The 23,626-nt window shown below is 44.2% G+C and overlaps 1 protein-coding gene across 1 annotated transcript; it reads right to left on the reverse strand.

The window, feature by feature from the left end:
- Positions 1–212: 212 nt before the first annotated feature.
- Positions 213–22,756, reverse strand: LOC120033212 (neuronal membrane glycoprotein M6-b-like). The gene is made up of 7 exons (XM_038979496.1): positions 22,687–22,756; positions 4,350–4,563; positions 4,046–4,205; positions 3,077–3,245; positions 2,464–2,537; positions 2,130–2,195; positions 213–356 (listed from the first exon to the last, which is right to left on the reverse strand). Exons 1-7 carry the CDS (start codon positions 22,754–22,756, stop codon positions 213–215), a joined length of 897 nt encoding a protein of 298 aa, XP_038835424.1.
- Between the last annotated feature and the right edge of the window lie 870 nt (positions 22,757–23,626).

Raw genomic sequence — 23,626 nt, forward strand, 5'->3', positions numbered from 1 at the left:
GATGTGAAAAGATATGATTGGTCATAGGACCAATTAGTGGGGAAATAAATCAGAATTGTGCTCCCTGTGTAAATGTAGCCAACGTGTGACAATTTGAGTTGAGTGCACATATCTCAAGTCAGAACACCGCCCATAGTGAAGGAGACCCAGGTGTTGGTTTTACTCAGAAGGGGGTTGAAGGTTACGTGTGTGAAGGGGTGGTTGGCCGTCTCTTATGAGTAAGAGGAGTTGAGACCCTCCTTGGAGCCACCTTCCTCCACGTCGTCGTCCTTTGTCTTGATGTCCTGGTACTCGTTCTGGTTGCAGGAGCTCCTCAGGTAGGCCCAGTTCGCCGACAGGATCATCAGATAGTGGATCTGTGGGGGGGGGGGGGGGGTGTGCATAGGGTGGTGGCCAGTGAGAGGGTTAGTTAGCCAAAGCGAGCTATATGAGTAGACGATACATATTATGTTGACCAGTCTACCAGATGTCAAACGAGACATTAGCATTGCTACTGTACAATGTCAGTATTTTTTGGTTAGGTTGGCTAGGTTAGTATTAGTAAATGACAGAAAACCAAGTCAGTGGGGATTAATCTTCTCCAAACAGTCACTATCCTAAAAAGAGAGGACAATGGTCTTGGTTTTCCTTCACATTTTATGTTTATTTTGCATAAACTAAAAAGGCACAACGTCTTTCATAACAAATATCACAAAAAGAGACTAGCCTAAACAGGCTAAAAAAGACTAACTTCAAGCTAGACAGTTGGAATTTGGGGGAAAGATATTAAAGTCTCATTGAAAAGAAAACTATATCCTTTGATTAGAATAACTACAGAATAATCTAGTAATCTGAAACTAGATACAGCAACACAAATATTCCCTTCTTCTTACACTGGCGCTGTCCCTTTGTATTGATAATCTATCCGTCCTCAATGCTATGTGCCTGCTCTACTTGAATGAACTGGTCAACCTCGCCATAGCCTTGACTGGTGGTCCCACATGGTACTGTACTCCTACTGTACTGGATCAGTACCTCTAGGCACATATCCTGTCTGGAGAGAGAATGGACCTCAGCCATGTTCGCTAATCATGCACTCACTAGTCCCCTCAGTGTGGTTTAAAGGCATGTGTTGCAATGGGGTTGGAAGCAAAGGCACACAGATCTATCTGTATTACGTTAACAGTCGCGTACGTTTCTCTACGTGCTGCAGTACATACTCTCCTCCGCACCCTCTGTCTTTCTTTCTCTTCATCTTTCTTTCTAAACTATCTTTCTTTCTTTTTTTGCTCTCTCACTTTCTATCCTTTCTCTCTCTTCTCTCATTCTCTCGCTCTCTAATACGGCTCGGAGAACTTTGTGGAGCGGCGGTTGCCGTGGCTCATAAACTTGAGAACAGCGTAGTTATACGTGGTGGCCATCATGTAGATCAGCTGGGAGGGAGAGATGAGAAGACAGACTTGGGTGAGAAACAAAGTCAATGACCAGGAGGCCTTTGGGAGGCCAGTGCTGTTCTTGGGTGGCATCTGGCTAGATGGTGCAGTACTGTACCTTCATATTGCATAGATCTACATCTATAAACAAAGTTAGACTGCCACAGCGCACACAATTTCAGATGGCAGTCTATGTGCTGAATCTTCTCACACCCACTAATGAGCAATCCAAGTTTGGTAGAGTAGCTGAAAGGCATTAAGCCCTGTTGCCTCAGTGGAGAGCATGGCCCCATGACCCCATTACCGAGTTCAACGGCGTTCAACTAGCCATCACATAATGACAACCACACTGATTGGATAAAACAACTTAATTATTTGCAAAAAAATGATGTACAAATCATTAGCTCCACCTATGAAGACATGCAGGTCTTGTTGTATCATCTCTGGTACAAAATACTGTATGGTCAGAGTCTTGTGAGGCATTCCTCTCCATTGGCCACAAAGTAAATGTGTGTTAGCCAGGAGCTCTTTCATCTGGCCTATGTCAGTGTGTGTCCAGCCAGAAGCTATAGGGCAGACTTTCACCCTCAGGAAAACTGAGTCAGAACCATGAAGCGTGGAGGAGGGATTACCATGGCAACAGATCAGTGTACCATGGCAACACATGCAAATGATTCAAACATGGGGAATTCGGGATATAGGGCATCCAAAGCTTACCAATGCAATGAGGGTGGCGCCTGCCCCAGCACACGCAACAATGTACAGGTGGAAAGACAGGTAGAACTGGAAAACATGGAGACCGATCTCTGGTTAGTGATGATACTTTGATTGACACTCATAAAATATGTCCTTTCCACAATCAGCCTCTGTATAATTAGAGTACAGTATATTTTTGCGCTTTTGACAAATGTATAAAACATCTTTTTTTTTCGACAACAAAAAAATAAGTAGTGAATAGGAAGGTTTATATGATATTCCTATTATATGAGGTTCATGAAGGTTCATATGATGTGCATAAAGATTTACAGGAGGAGGGGGTTGCCGTTCTCACCTCGCTGGTGCTACAGATGTCTCCTAGTGTAGATCCGCAGGCTTTGCCGGGTGTCGCATTCCATGGAATAATACCTAGACAATCAGGAACAAGAGATATCGGTTAGAACCAACAGACAGGCCCTATTCAGCGCAGAGTGGTCAATCACTTCACTTGTACAACATTTGTTGGAAAAACCAGTTGAGTTGACCTCGTGTGATAGTAAACGTTAACTGTTTATACCATCTGCCATTAAAGTGGACAGATGGTGATGACGCACTGCTTCAGGGTGATGGTAATAGTTATAAACACGATATAGATGTCGGTGCAGTAAATGACTTAAACACCCTATAGATATTGACATGTAAAGGCTAAGTGTTATCAGCACCTGTAGCGAAGGCATAATGTTAATAAGATACATCCTACCACTGCCAAGTGGACGTACGTCACACTCCTTGCATTAGGCCCTTATGCAGGGCTATATCCTGATGTGGAGAATCTATACATGGACGTGTTCTGCTGGATGCTATAGGCAGAATGGCCTTCATATGAATATGGGTCATACTCCATACTCCAACCAGGTTGAAATGTTATTACACGGACCAGTGTGTGTGTGTTACTGAGTGACACTCACCGTACTGCCTGACGTCCACACAGATTGAGTCGGGATCGGTGATGTTGGCCATGGGGGACTTCATGGCAGCACAGGTAGTCCACATGTTGTAGAAGAGGAAGACGGGAATGGCTGAGAAGCCAAAGATCCCCAGGAAGGCCAGGCCCAGGATATACGTAAGGAATACAAACTGATGAAGAGGGAGAGGAGTTAGTGACATAATCACCCTCGTCGTAATCCCCATCGTCATCATCATCATATAAGCATTTCGCGACACCCGCAATAACATCTGCTAAAAATGTGTACGTGACCAATACAATATGATCATCATCATCATTTATCATCATCCTTGTCATCATCATCATCCTCGTTGTCTTGATCATCATCAGCCTTGACATTGAAATCTACTGCTATACCTAACATAACACTGTACTATGTATACGTATCCATCAGTACGACATCACCTAATGACAGAGGATATTTATAACCAAGCTCGTCCTCATCTTCATCACCATATCGTCATCCATATTGCCCTGATACATGACACAATACTGGTTAGAAGGGTGGAAAAAAAAGTTTCATCCGACGTTAGCTTGACGAAACTCAGGAGAATACAACTGTCCTCATAGCAGCCTTAAAGGCTGATGTTACTGAACATCTGCAGCAATTACACTAATCAGGCTAGAGAGCACAAACTGTGCCAGTTACCCTCCAGGGTGTGTGTGTACAGCTGTATGTGTGGAAATGCATGCACTTCATGAACGTCATGTGTGCGGTTGTACGTGTGTGCACATGTATGCATGCACGTGACTGTATATGTGTGTGTGTGTGTGTGTGTGTGTATATGTATTCATTAGTGCAATATGTGTGTGTGTGTGTGTGTGTGTGTGTGTGTGTGTGTGTGTGTGTGTGTGTGTGTGTGTGTGTGTGTGTGTGTGTGACCGTATTTGTGTGTGACCATATGGGTGTGTGTGTGTATTCATGTCTCACCGTAGCTGTGATGCAGCGGCCACACACGGTGGTCTTGAACTGGCTCTGCAGCTCCTTCTTGACGGCGCTGGTGGTGTAGAAGCCCTCAGCCAGCAGGATGATCCCATAAACAAAGAAGAAGGAGGCGATGCCATAGATGACGTACTGCATGGTCTGGATCCTGCTCGGAGAGACACAGTCCATACAGTAAACAATGTGAAGACAGGCACATTCATATTGAATAACCTGGATAAGACTTGTTCAAAGACATATACATTTACAAACTTTTACAAACACCACCCCCCCAGACACACACACAACTTACACGATGGTGAGGGTGGCGTGGTCAGTGGTGATCTGGGAGAAGTGGTTCTCCAGCATGGTCAGTGTGCCGGTCAGCGCCACGTGACCACACCCGCAGAACAGAGCCACACCGGAGAAACAGAGGATGGTGGCCACCAGCGAGGCGTAGGGCACGCCGCCCAGACACTTGATGCAGCATTCGAAGCAACCTGCAGGGGGAGACAGAGAGCACCTTGCTTAGGAGCAAATAACTACACAGTTGGTCAATGTTTTTTGTTGTTGAGCTACATTAGCCTATAACTCAACCTCTTGCTACATTATAATGTAGGCAAACATTGGAACTATACTATGTATGTTTTTGTACAGGAGAGCAACCGTCACTACTTAATTAATCATGAATTAGTGAATTCATAAATGCTAAATGTGATCGGATTTAGCAGCCCATGTCATATCTGACTGAGAAAGGGATTCACTGTATGGTGTAGCCTGAAACCCTTGAGGATTAGCATTCTTGCTAACCTGTGTGGAGTAAACAATGCTTTGACAGAAACAACCAAGTCACATTTACAGTAAAGTTGACAGATACAGTAGTCTCACTGTCTCCAACCAAGAGCCACAACATGTCTCCTCTTCAGCCATCTCAACCATATCGGAACCATTTTCACTTCATCATTGCAACTTTCCCCAGTTAGAATTGACACGCTCAAGCACCCAGGAGTGTTAAATATTACATGAGCTCCGTAGTACAAGCTCCTATCTTCCTCTCTTCTACCCCCCCCCCCCCCCCCCCAAAAAAAATCCCTTTCCTTTTACTTCATAGAGAAACATACACAAAGCACTTTTGACCAATGGCATGAATAATGCACCGTCTAATTCTAAATGAATCCCTTTTAACCAATGGCATAAATAATGCACAGTCTAAATAAATGATTGCTACTTATTGTCAGAGCAGTGGTTTCTGGGCCACAGGCAAACAGACCTGGGCCATGTTCATTAGGCACCAAACGGAAGAAAACAGACAAACAGGGAGGGACTACCTGAGCTTGTTTTCGTTTTCCGTTGCAACACGTTTTCCTATGGTGTGCCCTAATGAATACCACCCAGATGTGTGGAACTGCCGATAGCTCAAATTCTCCACAAGCACACAGAGTGGTCAGATCTCCTATTGGACGTTCATAATACGTATACAGAACCAATGCTAACCAGTGCTAGCACCACGAGATTCTATCATTAACCTTTGACTTCACGCATTGCTAGACTAGATCCCTGACCAGTCCTCTGTGCACAGCACCCAGTCATACCATCTAATGGACACTACTAGTTCAACAAAGGCAGGATGAGAGTTATGAGGGGTATGCTATTTTAAATACTGTGTCATATGGTGAGTCAACGGTACAATGCTTTGCCTATGGCAGCTACAAAACCAAAACTCTATAGTGTAGCCATGACTTCTATTCTTTTTGTTTTGTTTTGTTTCAAGACCATTAAATCTGACGTCGCATTGGCAGTGCACAGTGATAAGCTCACAAAGAGTTACGTGCAGGGTTGTAATGAAGGACCATTGTGGGAGGCAGTGGAGCGGGTTTGGCAGTGCTATGGTTGCTGGTTCCTCGGAGAAGTAGGCAACAGCAGTGTTGTTAGAGGGGAAAAGAGAGAACGAAGGAACGAAAAATGAGGAAAAAAACATTGCATTGAAGACAAGTGTTAAGGCTTATGTAACTGCGCATTATAAATAGCTCCGCATTGCAAACGTGGGACGTTACTCTGGGAAGATTTTGCACTCCCTTACATGTGCCACTGTTTCCATGACAACCTGCTCCAATTGGCATCTCTCACACTAATTACAGACCGGCAAATTTCTTCAGGAGTGTTATGGCTCTTTCTTTTTCAGTTATTCCTCCAAATAAACAAATCCATTGTGATTTTATATTTTCAATTTTGGAGGATGTACCCATAGTTTATTTTTTAAATTCAATTTATGAAGCTGAAATGAATGTCGGGACAGACCCGACTGAAAAGAAGGGGCCTATAGGCTATTTCGTTTCTATAGTGACGGGTGACAGAGTTGACTGTTAATGACGTCCACATGCCAACATCAATGGAATCCCATAATATCAGGCAAAGCATTTAGTCGCCCTCATTAGTGTTGCTTCCAACTGACGATTCACAGGACTATGGACTTCAACGTCAACTGGATATGAACAGTTTGTTCCTGGAATTGAGATAAGAGTTCTACAGAATATTTCCAGACAGCACTAAGTTTGGCTTATCCAGAAAACACAAAGGGTTAAACCTAGGAGGCAGCTGCTGCTGAGCGAGAAGCTGAAACTCCAAGATGAGGCGTTGGTTGGTTGCATAAGAGTACGAAGACGGAGCGAGCGTTGCATAATGGATCTCTATCCCATTAATGTTAATGAAGTACCAAGGCAAGGCATGGATGGATGTGAATGGGGCACTAACTCCTCTAACATCTCAGCAGAGAACCTGGCTAAACGACCAGAACTCAAAGGGGGTTTGTCGAAATTGGACAAACAGGTCGGGCCCCCCCTGAGTCTTGTGCCCCCTTGTCAAATGGAATGTTCCACCAGTACTCCACTTCCTGCTTTAAACGAGGGGCCTCATCCGGGGCTAGGCTGCTTGTGGCGATGCCAGCTGAGCTGAGCGTTTATCATCACAGTTAAAGTGCCCTAATGGGAAACAGAAAGGAATGAGCGGACGGCCGCGGCGGAGCAGAACGGAAATCGATGGGCTATTCGTTAGAGGAGAATTTAGGTGACAGAGCGAGGTCGAGTCCATCTCGCTCACTCTGCCCTGCTCTCTCTGGGGTGAAATATGAGAACTACAGGGCCCCAGTAGAGCTAGCACAAGGCTATATGGACATATAGACACAAGGCTATATGTCTGTATGCCCAGTAGAAATATAGACAGAGGCCTCAGACCAGACACAAGGCTATATATCTATATGCCCAGTAGAGCTAAGGACAGAGGCCCCATACCAGACACTAGTTCTCCACCTTCAATGATTCCCATGTTGTTTGGATGGAATCTGACACTATAATAAAACCAACCTTAAACCCATTCAGAATGACAGAGTATGAAATACTATGGGTATATTTACGATTATAAACTGGGTGGTTTGAGGCATGAATGCTGATTGGCTGACAGCCAGGTATAACAAAACATGTATTTTTACTTCTGTAATTGCATTGGTAACCAGTTTATAATAGCAATAAGGCACCTCAGGGGTTTGTGATATATGGCCAATATACCACGGCTAAGGGCTGTATCCAGGCACTCCATGTTGCGTTGTGCGTAAGAACAGCCCTTGGCCATATACCACACCCCCCCGGGCCTTATTGCTTAAGTATAGCCTTTGCGTTTTGTGAAGTATGGGAGCCTATGAGGCTCAGTTGGAGAATTACAGTGGCAAAATAGGAAACTGTCTTTCATTTGTGGCCTATTTTTCTGCCAGCAGCGAGAGAATAGCAAGGCCCTCCAAGGGCTCTCTCACCAACCTCTTTCAGTACAGTGGTTCTGCTGTCAAGAAGTTCAGCCCACAGCTTTGTGATGCCAGAGAGAGAGAGAGAGAGAGAGAGAGAGAGAGAGAGACAAACCGCCAGAGAGAGAGAGAGAAAAAAAATCTGAGAGATAGCGAATGGGGCAGAGAGAGAGAAAGCAAGATGGAGAGAGAAAAACAGAGATAGACAGAGAGCGGAAGCAAATGGGAGAGAGAGAGAACATGTAAGATGAAGTGAGAACGAGAGAGAGTAAGCAAAGAGCATTTTTTTGCCCGGGGGCCAGTGAATAGTGGTTGCCATGGCAGCATGTTACCCACGACCCAGTTGAGCAGGGCCTGTAGCTAGCTGACTACATCCCTCCACGGCTCCTCGCTTCCCTTCCCACGCGTACACAGCAGAAGGACGTGAACTCCCCCTCGGGGTTCAGAGCAGAGGGTTCAGGGAAGGGGACATGACTCTCAACCTCAACCTGAGCATGGTCTGAACGTTGTTCAAGCAAAGTGAGACTGAACAGGTAGAGGAAAATGTGCGTGGTCCAACAGTGGTCTGAGCACTCTTGTCAGCCGGTCCCAATTCACTCTCTACCCCTTTCCTTTGGCACTTCAATGCAGATCTGTAAGATGGAAGCAATATATCTCCACCACTACACTGCTTATACCTATCCAGACACTTCAGATCTGCAAACATCAAACAGGTAAGGACGGTGAGGGAGCGAATTGGGACCAGCTGTGAGAGTACACTAAAGCTGTTGTGACCGCGTTTAGAGCGACAACAGACAGAGAGAACTGTGGCTGTGTGACTACACCTACATCATTTATTCATTAGCCAGGTGATTGGTTTTGGTTTTATCCCATTTGGAAAATGGGCCATCCCCAGCCAGAGGAAAAGCCACTTTAACGTTCATACATTGATGGGTAAAAAACTAAAGTCCTGCAAAAGGACACATCTATTTAAAATAGCTACTGTACTTGATAGTTTTCCAAAGGATTTTCCTCCAAATTATGAGTCCCATTATGACACGACTAAATATGAGACGTTACAGTGACACAGCTTAAAGCAAAATGTACGACATATTTTTCAACTATACATTGACTAGTTTTAGCGTCTAATAAAGTCGGTTCTCTTGCCTCATGGACTATTCCAGTTCAGAAGCTCCGTATTCATTATAGGACAGCTTCCTCTTGCATTGCGGGAAGATGCCTAACAGAGCTCTGTGGATCACCATGAGAAACACATCTCCTCTCTACAGCAGGGAAAAAAATGGCTGCTTCAATGAGGCGTTGATGAAAGAGAAACCCCATCTGTTCAAAAAGTGAACAGGCTTGGGGTAGAAAAACAGGTACACAACACGTGTCATGATTTGAGATGATTAGAATTTTGGTAAATGATGACTAATACTTTCAGCATGTTCTAATATTTTAGGCTACTCTGTGTTTCTCACGTAGATAGATGTATGTTTTATCCTTATTCTACAACTGCCAATCACAATAATATAGACCAAATAAATATTGTGAAATCCAACGTTTTTAACGACACATGACAGCATGTTTCAGGCTATTTCTGTCGGATATCAAAGGACGGTACAGTTAGAGGATCACATGTGAAAAGTGACCTTCATCAAACTTCTCTGCCATATCCAGAGAACCCTTCCCCCTGAACCTAATCTGGTCTACATCCTATAGCCAAGTCCTTACCCTGGTCCAGCATTAATATGAAGGACACCGGGCAACAAGGTCAGTATCTGCTCACGCATAAGTAAGTGTAATGAAGTGTACAGCTTTTAAATCCCCCCTCAGCACTTGTCTACTACACTCCTATAATTTGATCAATCCTTCATCCCAGCAGTGATCCCTAACCGTGTGCACTTACTGTAGCCTTCACTCTTTAGCTGTCTGTCTCCCTGCCTGCCTCCCTGCCTGCCTGTCCACCCCCATCAGCCAGTGACCTGGTATGGGAAGTCTGGGATAAACCTAGCCAGCTGTGCAGGGGACTCCCATCATACACTTATGCACACAGAGAACTAGCTCTATGCAGTCAGGCACATGACATACAGTGTACATCATGTACAATATACCCAGCTAGCACATTAAGTTTCTTGGAAGTTGTGGGGAAAATTTTTGGTTTCCCATTGATTCTGGGAACAAAGCTATACGTTTCCTGGCCGGTAAAGCTGAGAACATTCAGCCTATTCTGGGAACATACATTTTTACATTACAGGGAGGTTGAGAACATTTTACTATTATTACCTGAAAGTTTTATCAACTCATTTGCTTAGGCATTAATCATGCAAACACATTTATTGTGTATTGTGGCACGGCATCAGTGAGATTTGAACTTATGATCTTCTGTTCTCTATCCATGGATTTAGTCCACTGCGCCACCAGGATGGAGCTAGCATGCCATGTTATTTTTTTTTAAACTCAAAGCTGTTCATTTTAGTCTATTCAAACAGACCCCATTTCAAAGGAAACAAGCATTCATTAAGATCAGATGTGGCCAATTAGTGGGTGCGGCCAACACACCTAAAAATACTTAACAAGACAGAGGGAGTTTTGTTGAGGCTGAGAATAGAATGTTCATATTTTTTTATAATATTCTTTGAACGTTACTAGCATTTTCGTGCGGTTTTTATGGAACGTTTTCCTAATGTTCTGAGAACATAGCTTTAAGTAGAACCATGAGGAAACCTGCAGAAAACGTTATGCTAAAGTACAAAAATTCCCACTAAAAAAACCTTTGTTTCTTAATGTTCTTGGAACAATTTGAGAACGTTACTTTAAATAGAACCCTGAGGAAACCTGCAGGAAACGTTAGACTGAAATTCCCACCTAAGAAACATATGGTTCTCAGAACATTATGTGCTAGCTGGGTATCCTGCACCATTCCCAGAACATTATGGGAAGGTTGTATGCAAAATAACCAAAGGACAACCATGCTCTCACCAAGCTCTAAGAAACATATGGTTCTCAGAATGTTATGTGATAGCTGGGGAATCACGTAAACACACACACATACACACATACACGCGCAACACTGAACCATGCATGAGAGCACTAGCAGTTCCGGACAACTGTGTGATCACGCTCTCTGTAGCTGATGTGAGTAATTATTTTAAACAGGTTAACATTCACAAGGCCGCAGGGCCAGACGTATTGGAGCAAGTGTCTTCACTGATATTTTCAACTCTGCCTGTCCCAGTCTGTTATACCCACATGTTTCAAGCAAACCACCATAGTCCCTGTGCTCAAGAACGCCAAGTTACACATGCCTCTCCCTAATGTCAATATGCCTAGTAATTTTTGTCTTATTTCACTGTAGAGCCTCTAGCCCTGCTCAATATGCCTTAGCTATGTTCCACCCCCCACTCATGCGGTGACCTCACCTGGTTTAAATGGTGCCTCTAGAGACAAAACCTCTCTCATCATCACTCAATGCCTAGGCTTACCTCCACTGTACTCACATGCTACCATACCCTTGTCTGTACATTATGCCTTGAATCTATTCTTCCGCGCTCAGAAACCTGCTCCTTTTACTCTCTATTCCGAACGCGCTAGACAACCAGTTCTTATAGCCTTTAGCCGTACTCTTATCCTACTCCTCCTTTGTTCCTCTGGTGATGTACAGGTTAACCCAGGCCCTGCAGCCCCCAGCATCACTCCCATTCCCCAGGCGCTCTCATTTGTTGACTTCTGTAACCGTAAAAGCATTGGTATCATGCATGTTAACATTAGAAGCCTCCTCCCTAAGTTTGTTTTATTCACTGCTTTAGCACACTCCACCAACACGGATGTCCTAGCCGTGTCTGAATCCTGACTTAGGAAGGCGACCAAAAAGTCCTGAAATTTCCATTCCAAACTATAACATTTTCCAACAAGATAGAACTGCCAAAGGGGGCGGAGTTGCAATCTACTGCAGAGATAGACCTGGATAGTATGACAGAACTCTGCAGGCTGTGCCCAAACAATTCGAGCTTCTAATTTTAAAAATCCACCTTTCCAGAAAAAAGTATCTCCCCGTTGCCGCTTGTTATAGACCCGCCTCAGCCCCCAGTTGTGCCCTGGACACCATATGTGAATTGATCGCCCCCCCATCTATCTTCAGAGTTAGGTGACCTAAACTGGGACATGCTTAACAACCCGGTCATCCTACAATCTAAGATAGATGCCCTCAATCTCACACAAATTAGCAAGGAACCTACCAGGTACAACCCTAAATCCGTAACCATGGGCACCCTCTTTGATATCATCCTGACCAACTTGCCCTCTAAATACACCTCTGCTGTCTTCAACCAGGATCACAGCGATCACTGCCTCATTGCCTGCGTGCGTAATGGGTCCGCGGTCAAACGACCACCCCGCATCACTGTCAAATGCTCCCTAAAACACTTCAGCGAGCAGGCCTTTCTAATCAACCTGGCCCGGGTATCCTGGAAGGATATTGACCTCATCCCATCAGTAGAGTACGCCTGGTTGCTCTTCAAAAGTGCTTTCCTCTCCATCTTAAATAAGCATGCCCCATTCAAAAAATGTAGAACTAAGAACAGATATAGCCCTTGTTTCACCCCAGAGTTGACCAGCACAAAAACATCCTGTGGCGTTCTGCATTAGCATCGAATAGCCCCCGCGATATGCAGCTTTTCAGAGAAGTCAGGAACCAATATACACAGTCAGTTAGGAAAGCTAAGGCTAGCTTTTTCAAACAGAAATGTGCTTCCTGTAGCACTAATTCCAAAAGGTTTTGGGACACTGTAAAGTCCATGGAGAATAAGAGCACCTCCTCCCAGCTGCCCACTGCACTGAGGCTAGGAAACACTGTCACCACCGATAAATCCACTATAATTGAGAATTTCAATAAGCATTTCTCTACGACTGGCCATGCTTTCCACCTGGCTACCCCTACCCTGGCCAACATCTCAGCACCCCCTGCAGCAACTTCTCCAATCCCCCCTCCCCCCTCTTCTCCTTCACCCAAAACCAGACAGCTGATGTTCTGAAAGAACTGCAAATCTGGATCCCTACAAATCAGCTAGGCTAGACAATCTGGACCCTCTCTTTCTAAAATTATGCGGCAAAATTGTTGCAACACCTATTACTAGCCTATTCAACCTCTCTTTCGAAAGGCAAGTTAATAAACAGATCACCGACCATTTCGAATCTCACTGAACCTTCTCCACTATGCAATCTGGTTTCCGAGCTGGTCATGAGTGCACATCAGCCACGCTCAAGGTCCTAAACGATATCAAAACGCCATCGATAAAAGACAGTACTGTGCAGCCGTCTTCATCGACCTGGCCAAGGCTTTCGACTCTGTCAATCACCGCATTCTTATCGGCAGACTCAATAGCCTTGGCTTCTCAAATGACTGCCTCGCCTGGTTCACCAACTACTTCTCAGATAGAGTTCAGTGTGTCAAATCGGAGGGCCTGTTGTCCGGACCTCTGGCAGTCTCTATGGGGGTGCCACAGGGTTCAATTCTCGGGCCAACTCTTTTCTCTGTATATATCAATGTCGCTCTTGCTGCTGTTGATTCTCTGATCCACCTACCTTTACACAGACGACACCATTCTGTATACATCTGGCCCTTCTTTCACTGTGCAAACAAACCTCCAAACGAGCTTCAATGACATACAACACTCCTTCCGTAACCTCCAACTGCTTTTAAATGCTAGTAAAACTAAGTGCATGCTCTTCAACCGATTGCTGCCCGCACCCTCCCGCCCGACTAGCATCACTACTCTGGACGGTTCTGACCTAGAATATGTGGACAACTACAAATACCTAGGTGTTAGGTTAGACTGTAAACTCTCCTTCCAGACTCACATCAAACATCTCCAATCCAAAGTTAAATCTAGAATTGGCTTCCTATTTCGCAACAAAGCATCCTTCACTCATGCTGCCAAACATACCCTTGTAGAACTGACTATCCTACCGATCCTCGACTTCGGTGATGTCATTTACAAAATAGCCCCCAACACTCTACTGAGCAAACTGGATGTAGTCTATCACAGTGCCATCCGTTTTATGACCAAAGCCCCATATACTACCCACCACTGCGACCTCTATGCTCTCGTTGGCTGGCCCTCGCTTCATATTCGTCACCAAACCCACTGGCTCCAGGTCATCTTTAAGTCTTTGCTAGGTAAAGCCCCGTCTTATCTCAGCTCACTGGTCACCATAGCAGCACCCACCCGTAGCACGCGCTCCAGCAGGTATATTTCACTGGTCACCCCCAAAGCCAATTCTTCCTTCGGCCGCCTTTCCTTCCAGTTCTCTGCTGCCAATGACTGGAACGAATTTTTTTTTTTTAAATCACTGAAGCTGGAGACTCATATCTCCCTCACCAACTTTAAGCATCAGCTGTCAGAGCAACCTCCCTACTCTTCTACATTTGCACACACTGTACATAGATTTTTCTATTTTTCTTTTCTGTTATTGACTGTACGTTTGTTTATGTGTAACTCTGCGTTGTTGTTTTTGTCGCACTGCTTTGCTTTATCTTGGCCATGTCGCAGTAAATGAGAACTTGTTCTCAACTGGCCTACCTGGTTAAATAAAGGTTTTTAAAAACCTGTCTAAATGACTATCGCACCTTAGCACAATTGTAGCCATGAAGTGCTTTGAAAGGCTGGTCATGGCTCACATCAACACCATAATCCCAGACACCCTGGACCCACTTCAATTCGCATACCACCCCAACAGATCCACAGATGACGCAATCTCTACTGCACTCCACACTGCCCTTTCCCACTTGGACAAAAGGAACACCTACGTGAGAATGCTGTTCATTGACTACAACTCAGCGTTCAACACCAGAGTGCACTCGAAGCTCATCACTAAGATAAGGACCCTGGGATTAAACACCTCCCTTTGAAATTGGATACTGGACTTTCCGACGGGCCGCCCCCAGGTGGTCAGGGTAGGCAACAACACATCCGCCATGCTGAACCTCAACACAGGGGCGCCGCAGGGGTGTGTGCTTAGTCTCCTCCTGTACTCCCTATTCACCCACAACTGCGTGGCCGGACACGACTCAAATACCATCATTAAGTTTGCTGATGACATGACAGTGGTAGGCCTGACCCCCGAGGACAATTAGACAGCCGACAGGGAGGAGGTCAGAAACCTGGCAGTGTGGTGCCAGTACAACAACCTTTTACTCAACGTCAGCAAGCCAAAGGAGCTAATTGTGGACTACAGGAAATGGAGAGCCGAGCACACAAGCCTCTATGTACATACTGTATTACCTCAATCAAGTTTTAATGTCACATGCACAAGTACAGTGAAAGGCCTTTCTTGCTAATTTAATCAATCACCCCAACTACCTCGTTCCCCAGTACACTGTATATAGCCTGTATACAGTATAGAGTTGTGTTACTATTTTATTTTTATACCTATTAATTGTCATACTTTTTAACTGCATTGTTGGGAAAGGGCTCGTAAGTAAGCATTTCACGGTAAAGTCTACACTTGTTGTATTTGGTGCATGTGACAAATAACTCGATTTAAAAAAAATCATTAACACTGAGCAAATGACACTCGAACCCATGCAAGCATAGTATCATTCCTATGGTGAAACCAGAGGGGTGAGAGTGTGGTCTACCCTTGTCCCTCAATCCTCAAGGTAAAGATTACGGTCCTCAGCTCTGAGACATTACATGAATGTGCGGCTCAGAAGGCTCCGTGCATTGTTTGCAGCTGTGTCGCATTAATTCACCAAAATGTAAGTCTGAGCCTCCAGCCAAAGGGTCTGGTAGAGTCTGAATCGGGGTGGCAATGGGATGGCAGTGGGCTTATGTAACAGACTTAGCTAATGCCCTTTCCCATGCCCCTGTCTTGTAATTATGGCCATTCACATGGTCAAACGAAGCATTTCCATTTTCACCAATGTCCTCCTCAGGTCAGAGTGAGTGGAGGGAGGTTTTCATACCTCACTGGTAAGGATGGACACTGGCCCAATGTGAAGTCCTGTCCATTTCTTACAGATGCCAATGGATGGAATCAACAATGGACTCCACAGCAGAGATAGGACTACCATTCTTAGTGGTGGTTATTTTCACATGAATACAGATACAAGTGAACCAGAGTCTAAAGAGAATGGTTTTACTAACAATTTGGGAATAACACATAGTATCATGCAGCCCATTTCCATAGAATAGATTTCCATTCAATGTTCCCACTAATACACCATAGTCCTCTTTGTCTTTCTCTCCATTTCCCTCTCTTGTAGTCACCGGGCAAAATCACATTGGCTGTCTCTCTTTATGATCCTGGATGTATTGATGTCATCGTTAACGATGACGAGAGTTAAATCGGGCACACTGAGGTTTATGGGATGTGAGTGGAGCGAGCAGATTGGGCATCAGTAGGCGATGGAAGAGGGCCAGAGAGACTAGCACTGCATAGGAACAATGCATGCTGTGCCAACCTGTCACTCAGTGCTATTCATATACCCACATACAGAGCATACTGTAGACAAAATGAACACACAGCATAAACATACTAACATCCACACAGACACATACAAAGGACTAAAACATACATAATTGAATTCACACAGACTAAGGAGCTGCATGTGGATACACTCCTACTAAAATACACATTTTATGCATGCATGAACACACACACACACACACACACACACACACACACACACACACACACACTCCCCAGGTGGAGGCTGACAGCGTGTGTGTGTGTCAGAGAAATCAAGAGAGAAACGGTTGAAGGGCTTGGAGATTAATTAAGATAGTGGAGATGAGAGAGATGACAGTGCGAGGGTGACGGAGGGATGTAGCAAGCTGAATGAAAGAGCAATAGGAGATGAGAGAGAGAGCGACAGAGAGAGAAATTAGGAGAGACTGGGTGGAATAAATGAACAGAGAAAAAGATCGAGGAGAAGGGGAAGATGGGGAGAGAGAGAGAGAGAAAAAAAAACATAGCCAGCAGCATGAAAATCCTGCCAAGTGAAAGCATCACTCATAGGAGAACCCTTTTTGGTTACAGATAGAACCCTTCTAGATAGCACCTTTTTTTCCTAAGAGACCTGCGATGACAACCATGACATGAGAGAGATACCAAGCCAACACACGAAGAACTAGGAAACCTGCTCACACCTCCCTCACCCCTTCTCACTCCCACCTCCGCCTCCCCCCACGTCCATCAAACAGGCCTCCTGAAGGGGTAGGGACCTTTATATACACAGGGCCTCAGCTGGACCTTTCCGGAACCTTCTGCGAGCTGAATGACTGTGTGGGTGAGTGTTTGTCTTGAACATGCCCTTATAGCACCTCCTTGGCTACATATGTTGTCATGGAGATGGCAGAACGCCACCCTAGCCACTCTGTGACATCGCGCCCCGCTCACGCCGATAGAGGCAGAGTCTCATCAAGAAAACAAAGACACCTAAGAAGTTCTCCATTGATAATCTTAATGAGACTCATAATCAACATTGGTCACAATATTTCACATAGGCCCACTCTCAATATTGTCATCACCATTGAATGTGTCTCAATCAGTACGTTTACATGCGTAGTAATAATTGTATATTAAACTGATTATGGCAGTAGGCAGATTATGCAATAGTCATTCAAACACCTTCCTCTGCTTATCTTAATTGGGGTAAGGTCAAAATCGAAGTAAGCATACGGCGATTAAAACACATGGTTTTCTGAGCAATTTTGCTAAATATTAGGATATGTAAACAACTTAAATCGGCGTTCCAGCTGTGTATTTGATCTGTGCATGTGCTAGCATCAGCCGAGCGAGCCTCTCTCTTTAACGCGAGTGATGTGAGTTCGGGACAACTGAATGTATGCGTCTTAAAGTATACTGAACAAAAATATTAATCGCAAAGTTCAACAATTTCAAAGATTTTACTGAGTAACAGTTCTTAGAAGGAAATCAGTCAAATGAAATAAATAAATTAGGACCTCATCTAAGGATTTCAAATGACTGGGCAGGGGTGCAGCCAGGGGTGGGAGCCAGGCTCACCCACTGGAGAGCTAGGCCCAGCCAATCAGAATGAGTTTGTCCCCACAAAAGGGCTTTATTACAGACAGAAATACTTCTCAGCACCACCCCCCCTCAGACGACCCCGCCGATGAAGAAGCCAGATGTGGAGGTTCTGGGCTGGCGTGGTTACACGTGGTCTGCAGTTGTGAGCCCGGTTGGACGTACTGCCAAATTCTCTAAAACGGCGTTGGAGGTGGCTTATGGTAGAGAAATGAACATTACATTCTCGGGCAACCGCTCTGGTGGACATTCCTGCAATCTGCATGCCGATTGAACGCTCCCTCAAAACATGAGACATTGGTGGCATTGTGTTGTGTGACAAAATTGCACATTTTAGAGTGGCCTTTTATTGTCCCCAGCACAAGGTGCACCTGTGTAATGATCATGCTGTTTAATCAGCTTCTTGATATGCCACACCTGTCAGGTGGATGGATTATCTTGGTAAAGGAGAAATGCTCACTAATGGGGATACAAACAAATTTGTGCATGTGGAACATTTCTGGGATTTTTTATTCATGAAACATGGGACCAACACTTTATATGTTGCGTTTATATTTTTGTTCAGTGTAGTTTTCACATACAAACTTTATATGTCCGAATAAAAATAGGCTTCCCAAAAATGAAATGGTCGCTGTGGTAGAACGTTTATTTTGATTGGCGATGTTCTGCATTTATCGAAGTCCCATCAGGTGGTCTGGTTTCAGATGTATCCATGTAAACAGGATTATTAGGGAAATCGTTCTTCTTCCAAAGCATGTAAACGTTTAAATCAAACTATTATATGAATCTGACTTTCCACAATAATTGCATTATTGTGTGCATGTAACAGCACTCAATGTAACCAGGGAATTTCACACACACACCCTACGGTGCTACATTCCAATGGCATTCCGCATTAACATCTGCTAACCATGTGTATGTGACCAATATAATTTGATTTGATGGCATCCACTTATCCTGCAGTTGGATATATTTCATTGAGAATCTTTACAGAGGTTCAGTACAGTAGAGGGATTAGTACAAGGGAGCATAGCACTGCGTCTGCTCTGCCTGCGTTGTTCTACGACTCATACTAAACAGAACCCATCAGCGCTCCACAGATACGCCCCATCGCCGTGGTGATGATGATGTAATCCCTCACGGTTGTGATCTGAAGATGTGGACGGCAACGCAGCGGAGAGTTACGTAAGAGAGAACATACTACCCCTGCCCCCTCCCTACTTTCCTGTGTGATACAGGGAGACTAGGAGGTTTATGCCTGGCTAAGTCAGTCTGACATCATAGAGAGAAAGAGAAGAAGAGAGATGGAGGTGAACTGACCGAGCGGCAAATGGTGGCAGAGAGTGAGCGGAAGAGGAGGGAATAGGAAAGGCCAAAGGAGAGAAAAAGAGAGAGAGAATAACTAACTATCCTGTATTATACAAAAGGGTCAGGGAGGAGTCCCTGTACTGAGGCACCGCAGGTCCAGATAGTAAGGATATAGCCTATAATCATTTAGACTCTCTCTCTCACAGCCTCTACTATATTGGAGTACAATGAAGCCCAACAAACTCCACCTAGCCTCCTCAAGGGGTTTGGCAGAAATACATGGAGGGATGCCAATTGGGTGTTCGAAATCACAGCCAATGTGTGTGGTTGAGTTTGTCTTCAGCCTGAAAGGCGGGCGTGACAGATGTCAGCAGAGATGTTTTATAGGCTACATTGCAAGGGGCTGGGATTTCAGGTCACAGTCAGGTCACATCTTTGATCAGATTACATTATAAATTGTGACAGATGCTTCAACTGAGGAGTTAGGCCTACAAGAACGCTTTGGTTAGATACCTCAAGGCTGCCTGGTTGCCTGAATCTACAGTGCAACTGATGTTGTTGGATCCCCAATGGAGGCGAGGCACTTGGCACATACGAGACACAAACTTCTTACATGACATGGCAGAGCTTCAACTGCTTGCCCTACTCACTATAAATCTCTTCCATTTTAGAGATGCTGAGGATTATGGTGGAATATCAACAGTTGTAGAATATACTCCAGTTGTAGATCGTGAAAACATTGCCAGCCACACAGCCCCTTCCCTCACTGTGAATGCCATCCACACCCATAACCAAACCATAGGATATCATGTTACATGACTTTTGTAGAGATAAGCTACATATCCTGTAGGACATTAGTTCTGCAAGTGTCATGTAAGATGATTCACCATAGGAGAACTTCATAAGGAGATGTTATACAGTGTTGGGGAAGCTACTCTGAAAATATAATTTACCAAGCTACCAATTACTTCAAACTGAAGTTAAACGACACTAAAGCTACCCTTAAGAAAAACATAGTTGACTTAACTAAAGTTACGTTGAAGTTGTAGTTCACTACCTCCAAACTACTTTTTGATCAATTATAATATCTAAATCTGAAATGTCATAAACTAGAAGTTGCAAAAACAGACCACTGCGGAGTCAGATGTTAACATCATGTGTGATGTGGCCTATTAAACACAAAAACCTTTTTAAGTGAGAATTAGGCAGGTCTGAAAAAGCAAGGATGCTATAGCCTACTTCACCCATATTTTCATTTAGCAAAAACAGTGTAGTGTGTAGTTCCAGTAGTTAGCTACACTGCTATATACATGGCAAAATAGTAATTAACTACTGAAAACACTGTCAAGATTTGAATTTAGTTCAACTACCACCAAGCTGCTGCAAAATCTATATGTACAGTTCACTACTCCCAAACACTGATTTTGTTAGTGTTAGTAATTATGGTTAGGTCAATGTAGGCTTTTTGTTGGCTATGGAAAGCCCCATGACATACAGTGGGGCAAAAAAGTATTTAGTCAGCCACCAATTGTGCAAGTTCTCCCACTTAAAAAGATGAGAGAGGCCTGTAATTTTCATCATAGGTACACTTCAACTATGACAGACAAAATGAGGAAAAAAATCCAGAAAATCACATTGTAGGATTTTTTATGAATTTATTTGCAAATTATGGTGGAAAATAAGTATTTGGTCACCTACAAACAAGCAAGATTTCTGGCTCTCACAGACCTGTAACTTCTTCTTTAAGAGGCTCCTCTGTCCTCCACTCGTTACCTGTATTAATGGCACCTGTTTGAACTTGTTATCAGTATAAAAGACACCTGTCCACAACCTCAAACAGTCACACTCCAAACTCCACTATGGCCAAGACCAAAGAGCTGTCAAAGGACACCAAAATTACAGGCCTCTCTCATCTTTTTAAGTGGGAGAACTTGCACAATTGGTGGCTGACTAAATACTTTTTTGCCTCACTATATTTATGTAGCATTTATGCCGACTGAATGTAAATCTCTATGTAAAACATATTCAAATGTAACCGCATCTGAACAACGCATTGAATGGATGGGGGATGGAGTGAAAGCCTTGGTGTATGTTGTACACTCTTAGAAAAAAAAGGTGCCATCTAGAACCTAAAAGTGTTCTTTGGCTGTGACCATAAGAGAACAGCCTAAGAACGCTTTTGGAACACTTTTTTCGAAGAGTGTATGGTTAAATGGCTAGAAACAGGAGGATGGATGGATGGGGTGGCAGGGTAAAGGAGCAGCCCTGAGGACACAGCTTTAGCTGCTACATAACACTGCCCCCTAAGAACTGATTTAGAATCAGATTTGTGCAACTCCTGACCTCAGCCACAGGGAGGTAATATAACCAGCTGCTATTAGATTTAGTAGGCTGTAGCACCAAGGGATAGCCTGTATAAAACATATTGATTGAAATAGTGATTGTAAAATAGTGTAGCCTAATTGAGGTGATGGACAATGCAGCCTGTTATCTGATTACCGAGAGGTAATGACTGGACGAGGGTGTTATTTTGCCCCAGTAGCCTATATCAAAAACAAATGTAATCCCTATATACATTCCTATACATTGGGCAAATTGAGTCGGCCCCACCCCCTGCTTTGTAAATGGACAAAGGCAACGACAACCCATCATATATCGGAAACAATATTATGTCTTGCCTAAAGGCTACTATTTATAATTTGTCATTCCATGAACAATGATGGTCAAAAGCTGCTGTTTTTACGAGTGTTATCATGTGAAACGAGAGGACCGGGCTTGGTATGTGTCAAGTGGATCGGGACCCCAGTTTATGTGTCGCTGATCCCTTATTCACAGAGGGATGTGTTTTTTAAAAATCAACATCACACACGGGCGCCCTGCGCTGCATCCATCCTCTTATACTCGAACAAAAAACCCAAATCCTAATTTCTCTATTCTATAAACCAAAGATAACAATGACAGTCACATTGACGACCTCGTCTACGGCAAAATCCCTTTGTGAAACGGTTATTTCGCAATGAGATCTCGACAGCAGTGGTCCATGCACCTGACCATTAGCCCACACCAATACGCGCACCTGAGACAAAAAAAAATACAAAGGAGACAACCCCGCCTTTGATGGGCCACACGACTAATTTATAATTTTCACATGATTGAAAAACAGGGTAATGGTGATTCTACATGGCTGCAGCAAAACAAAGCAAATTGGCATTAACTATGCTCCATAAAACCGAGAGCGCGCTTTCCGCCCTCCCCTCTATCTTGGTCACGCAAAACATGTCCAAATAAAAACCAACGTCGATAGGACACAAAAGAACATGCATGTTATTGAATATTCGTTGTCATTTGCAAAAGGCTCTTAACAAAACAGATGCCCGAGCGAGCCACGGTGCAGGAGGAGAAAACAGCGCTTTTGTGTCACGTGAAGCGAAGCCATTGCAAGTAGGTTAAATCGCGCAGTAGTCTAACAGTGCGGTTGAAACGCGCAAAAATGCTACGTATCACAACTACGACCATTCCGTACCTTTGCTTTCTTCCCTCTCCTCTTGGTTTTCCTCTGTGGCAGACTCCATGACTGGCTTCGTCCCATCCATTTGGAATGTTTTCTTTTGAATACTTTTTCTCCCTGGCTTTTGGATTCTGACTTTGCTCTCTCTTTCTCTCTCTCTCCCTCCCTCTCTCACCCTCTCTCCCTTGCAAGCTTAGCTCCTCTGTATATACTAGGCTACAATCCCATTTCAAGATTCAAAGGTCTTGTCCGATTTTGCACAGATTAGTGGTCCCTAAACGATGCCAGCTAACGCTTTGGCTGTATGTCACTTGCAATCCCAATTTGGCGATGGATAAACACGATCATGGCAGATTTTTGAGCGCCCACCCTATTTTATAGTATAGAATGAACTCAATCACATGACCCATCCCTGCCTCCAGGCACATAGCATCTCTACACTTGTGGAAAAAACGGTTCCAACAGGGTTCTTTAGCTGTCCCCATATGATAAATCATTTTTTATTCCAGGTAGAACCCTCTTTGGTTCCAGGTATAAACCTTTTGGGTTCCATGTAGAGCCCTCTGTAAATGGAATCCAAACGGGTTCTTTCTACCTGCAACCAAAAAGGGTTATTCAAAGGGTTCTCCGGACAGCCGAAGAACCCTTCAAGGTTCTATATAAGGTTCTATATAGCACATTTGTTTCTAAGTGTACAGCTATATCACACAGGCGAGAGAAAGAAAACTATAGAAAGAGAGAGAAAAAAGGAGAGAGATACAGATAGTGAGGTGGTCACCCCACTTAAATCAGGGTTATAGGTTACTGCACCGCAGGCTGTATCTGCTAGCACACACATGCACCAATGTGCAAACTCACAGTACTGACACACAAAAACACACACACTTCAACGCTCACATATGCACTTGCACTAACGCACAGAAGCTATCACACAAAAACACACGCACACACACCA

The sequence above is a fragment of the Salvelinus namaycush genome, chromosome 40, assembly GCF_016432855.1.
Source record: "Salvelinus namaycush isolate Seneca chromosome 40, SaNama_1.0, whole genome shotgun sequence".
NCBI lineage: Eukaryota > Metazoa > Chordata > Actinopteri > Salmoniformes > Salmonidae > Salvelinus > Salvelinus namaycush.

Coding starts and splice junctions, on each gene's coding strand:
- LOC120033212 (XM_038979496.1), bottom strand. CDS start 22,756: ATGGATGGGACGAAGCCAGTCATGGAGTCTGCCACAGAGGAAAACCAA. Junction 2,538..3,076: donor TGTGGACGTCAGGCAGTACG/GTGAGTGTCACT, acceptor CTGATTGTCTAG/GTATTATTCCATGGAATGCG. Junction 2,196..2,463: donor ACATCTGTAGCACCAGCGAG/GTGAGAACGGCA, acceptor CATGTTTTCCAG/TTCTACCTGTCTTTCCACCT.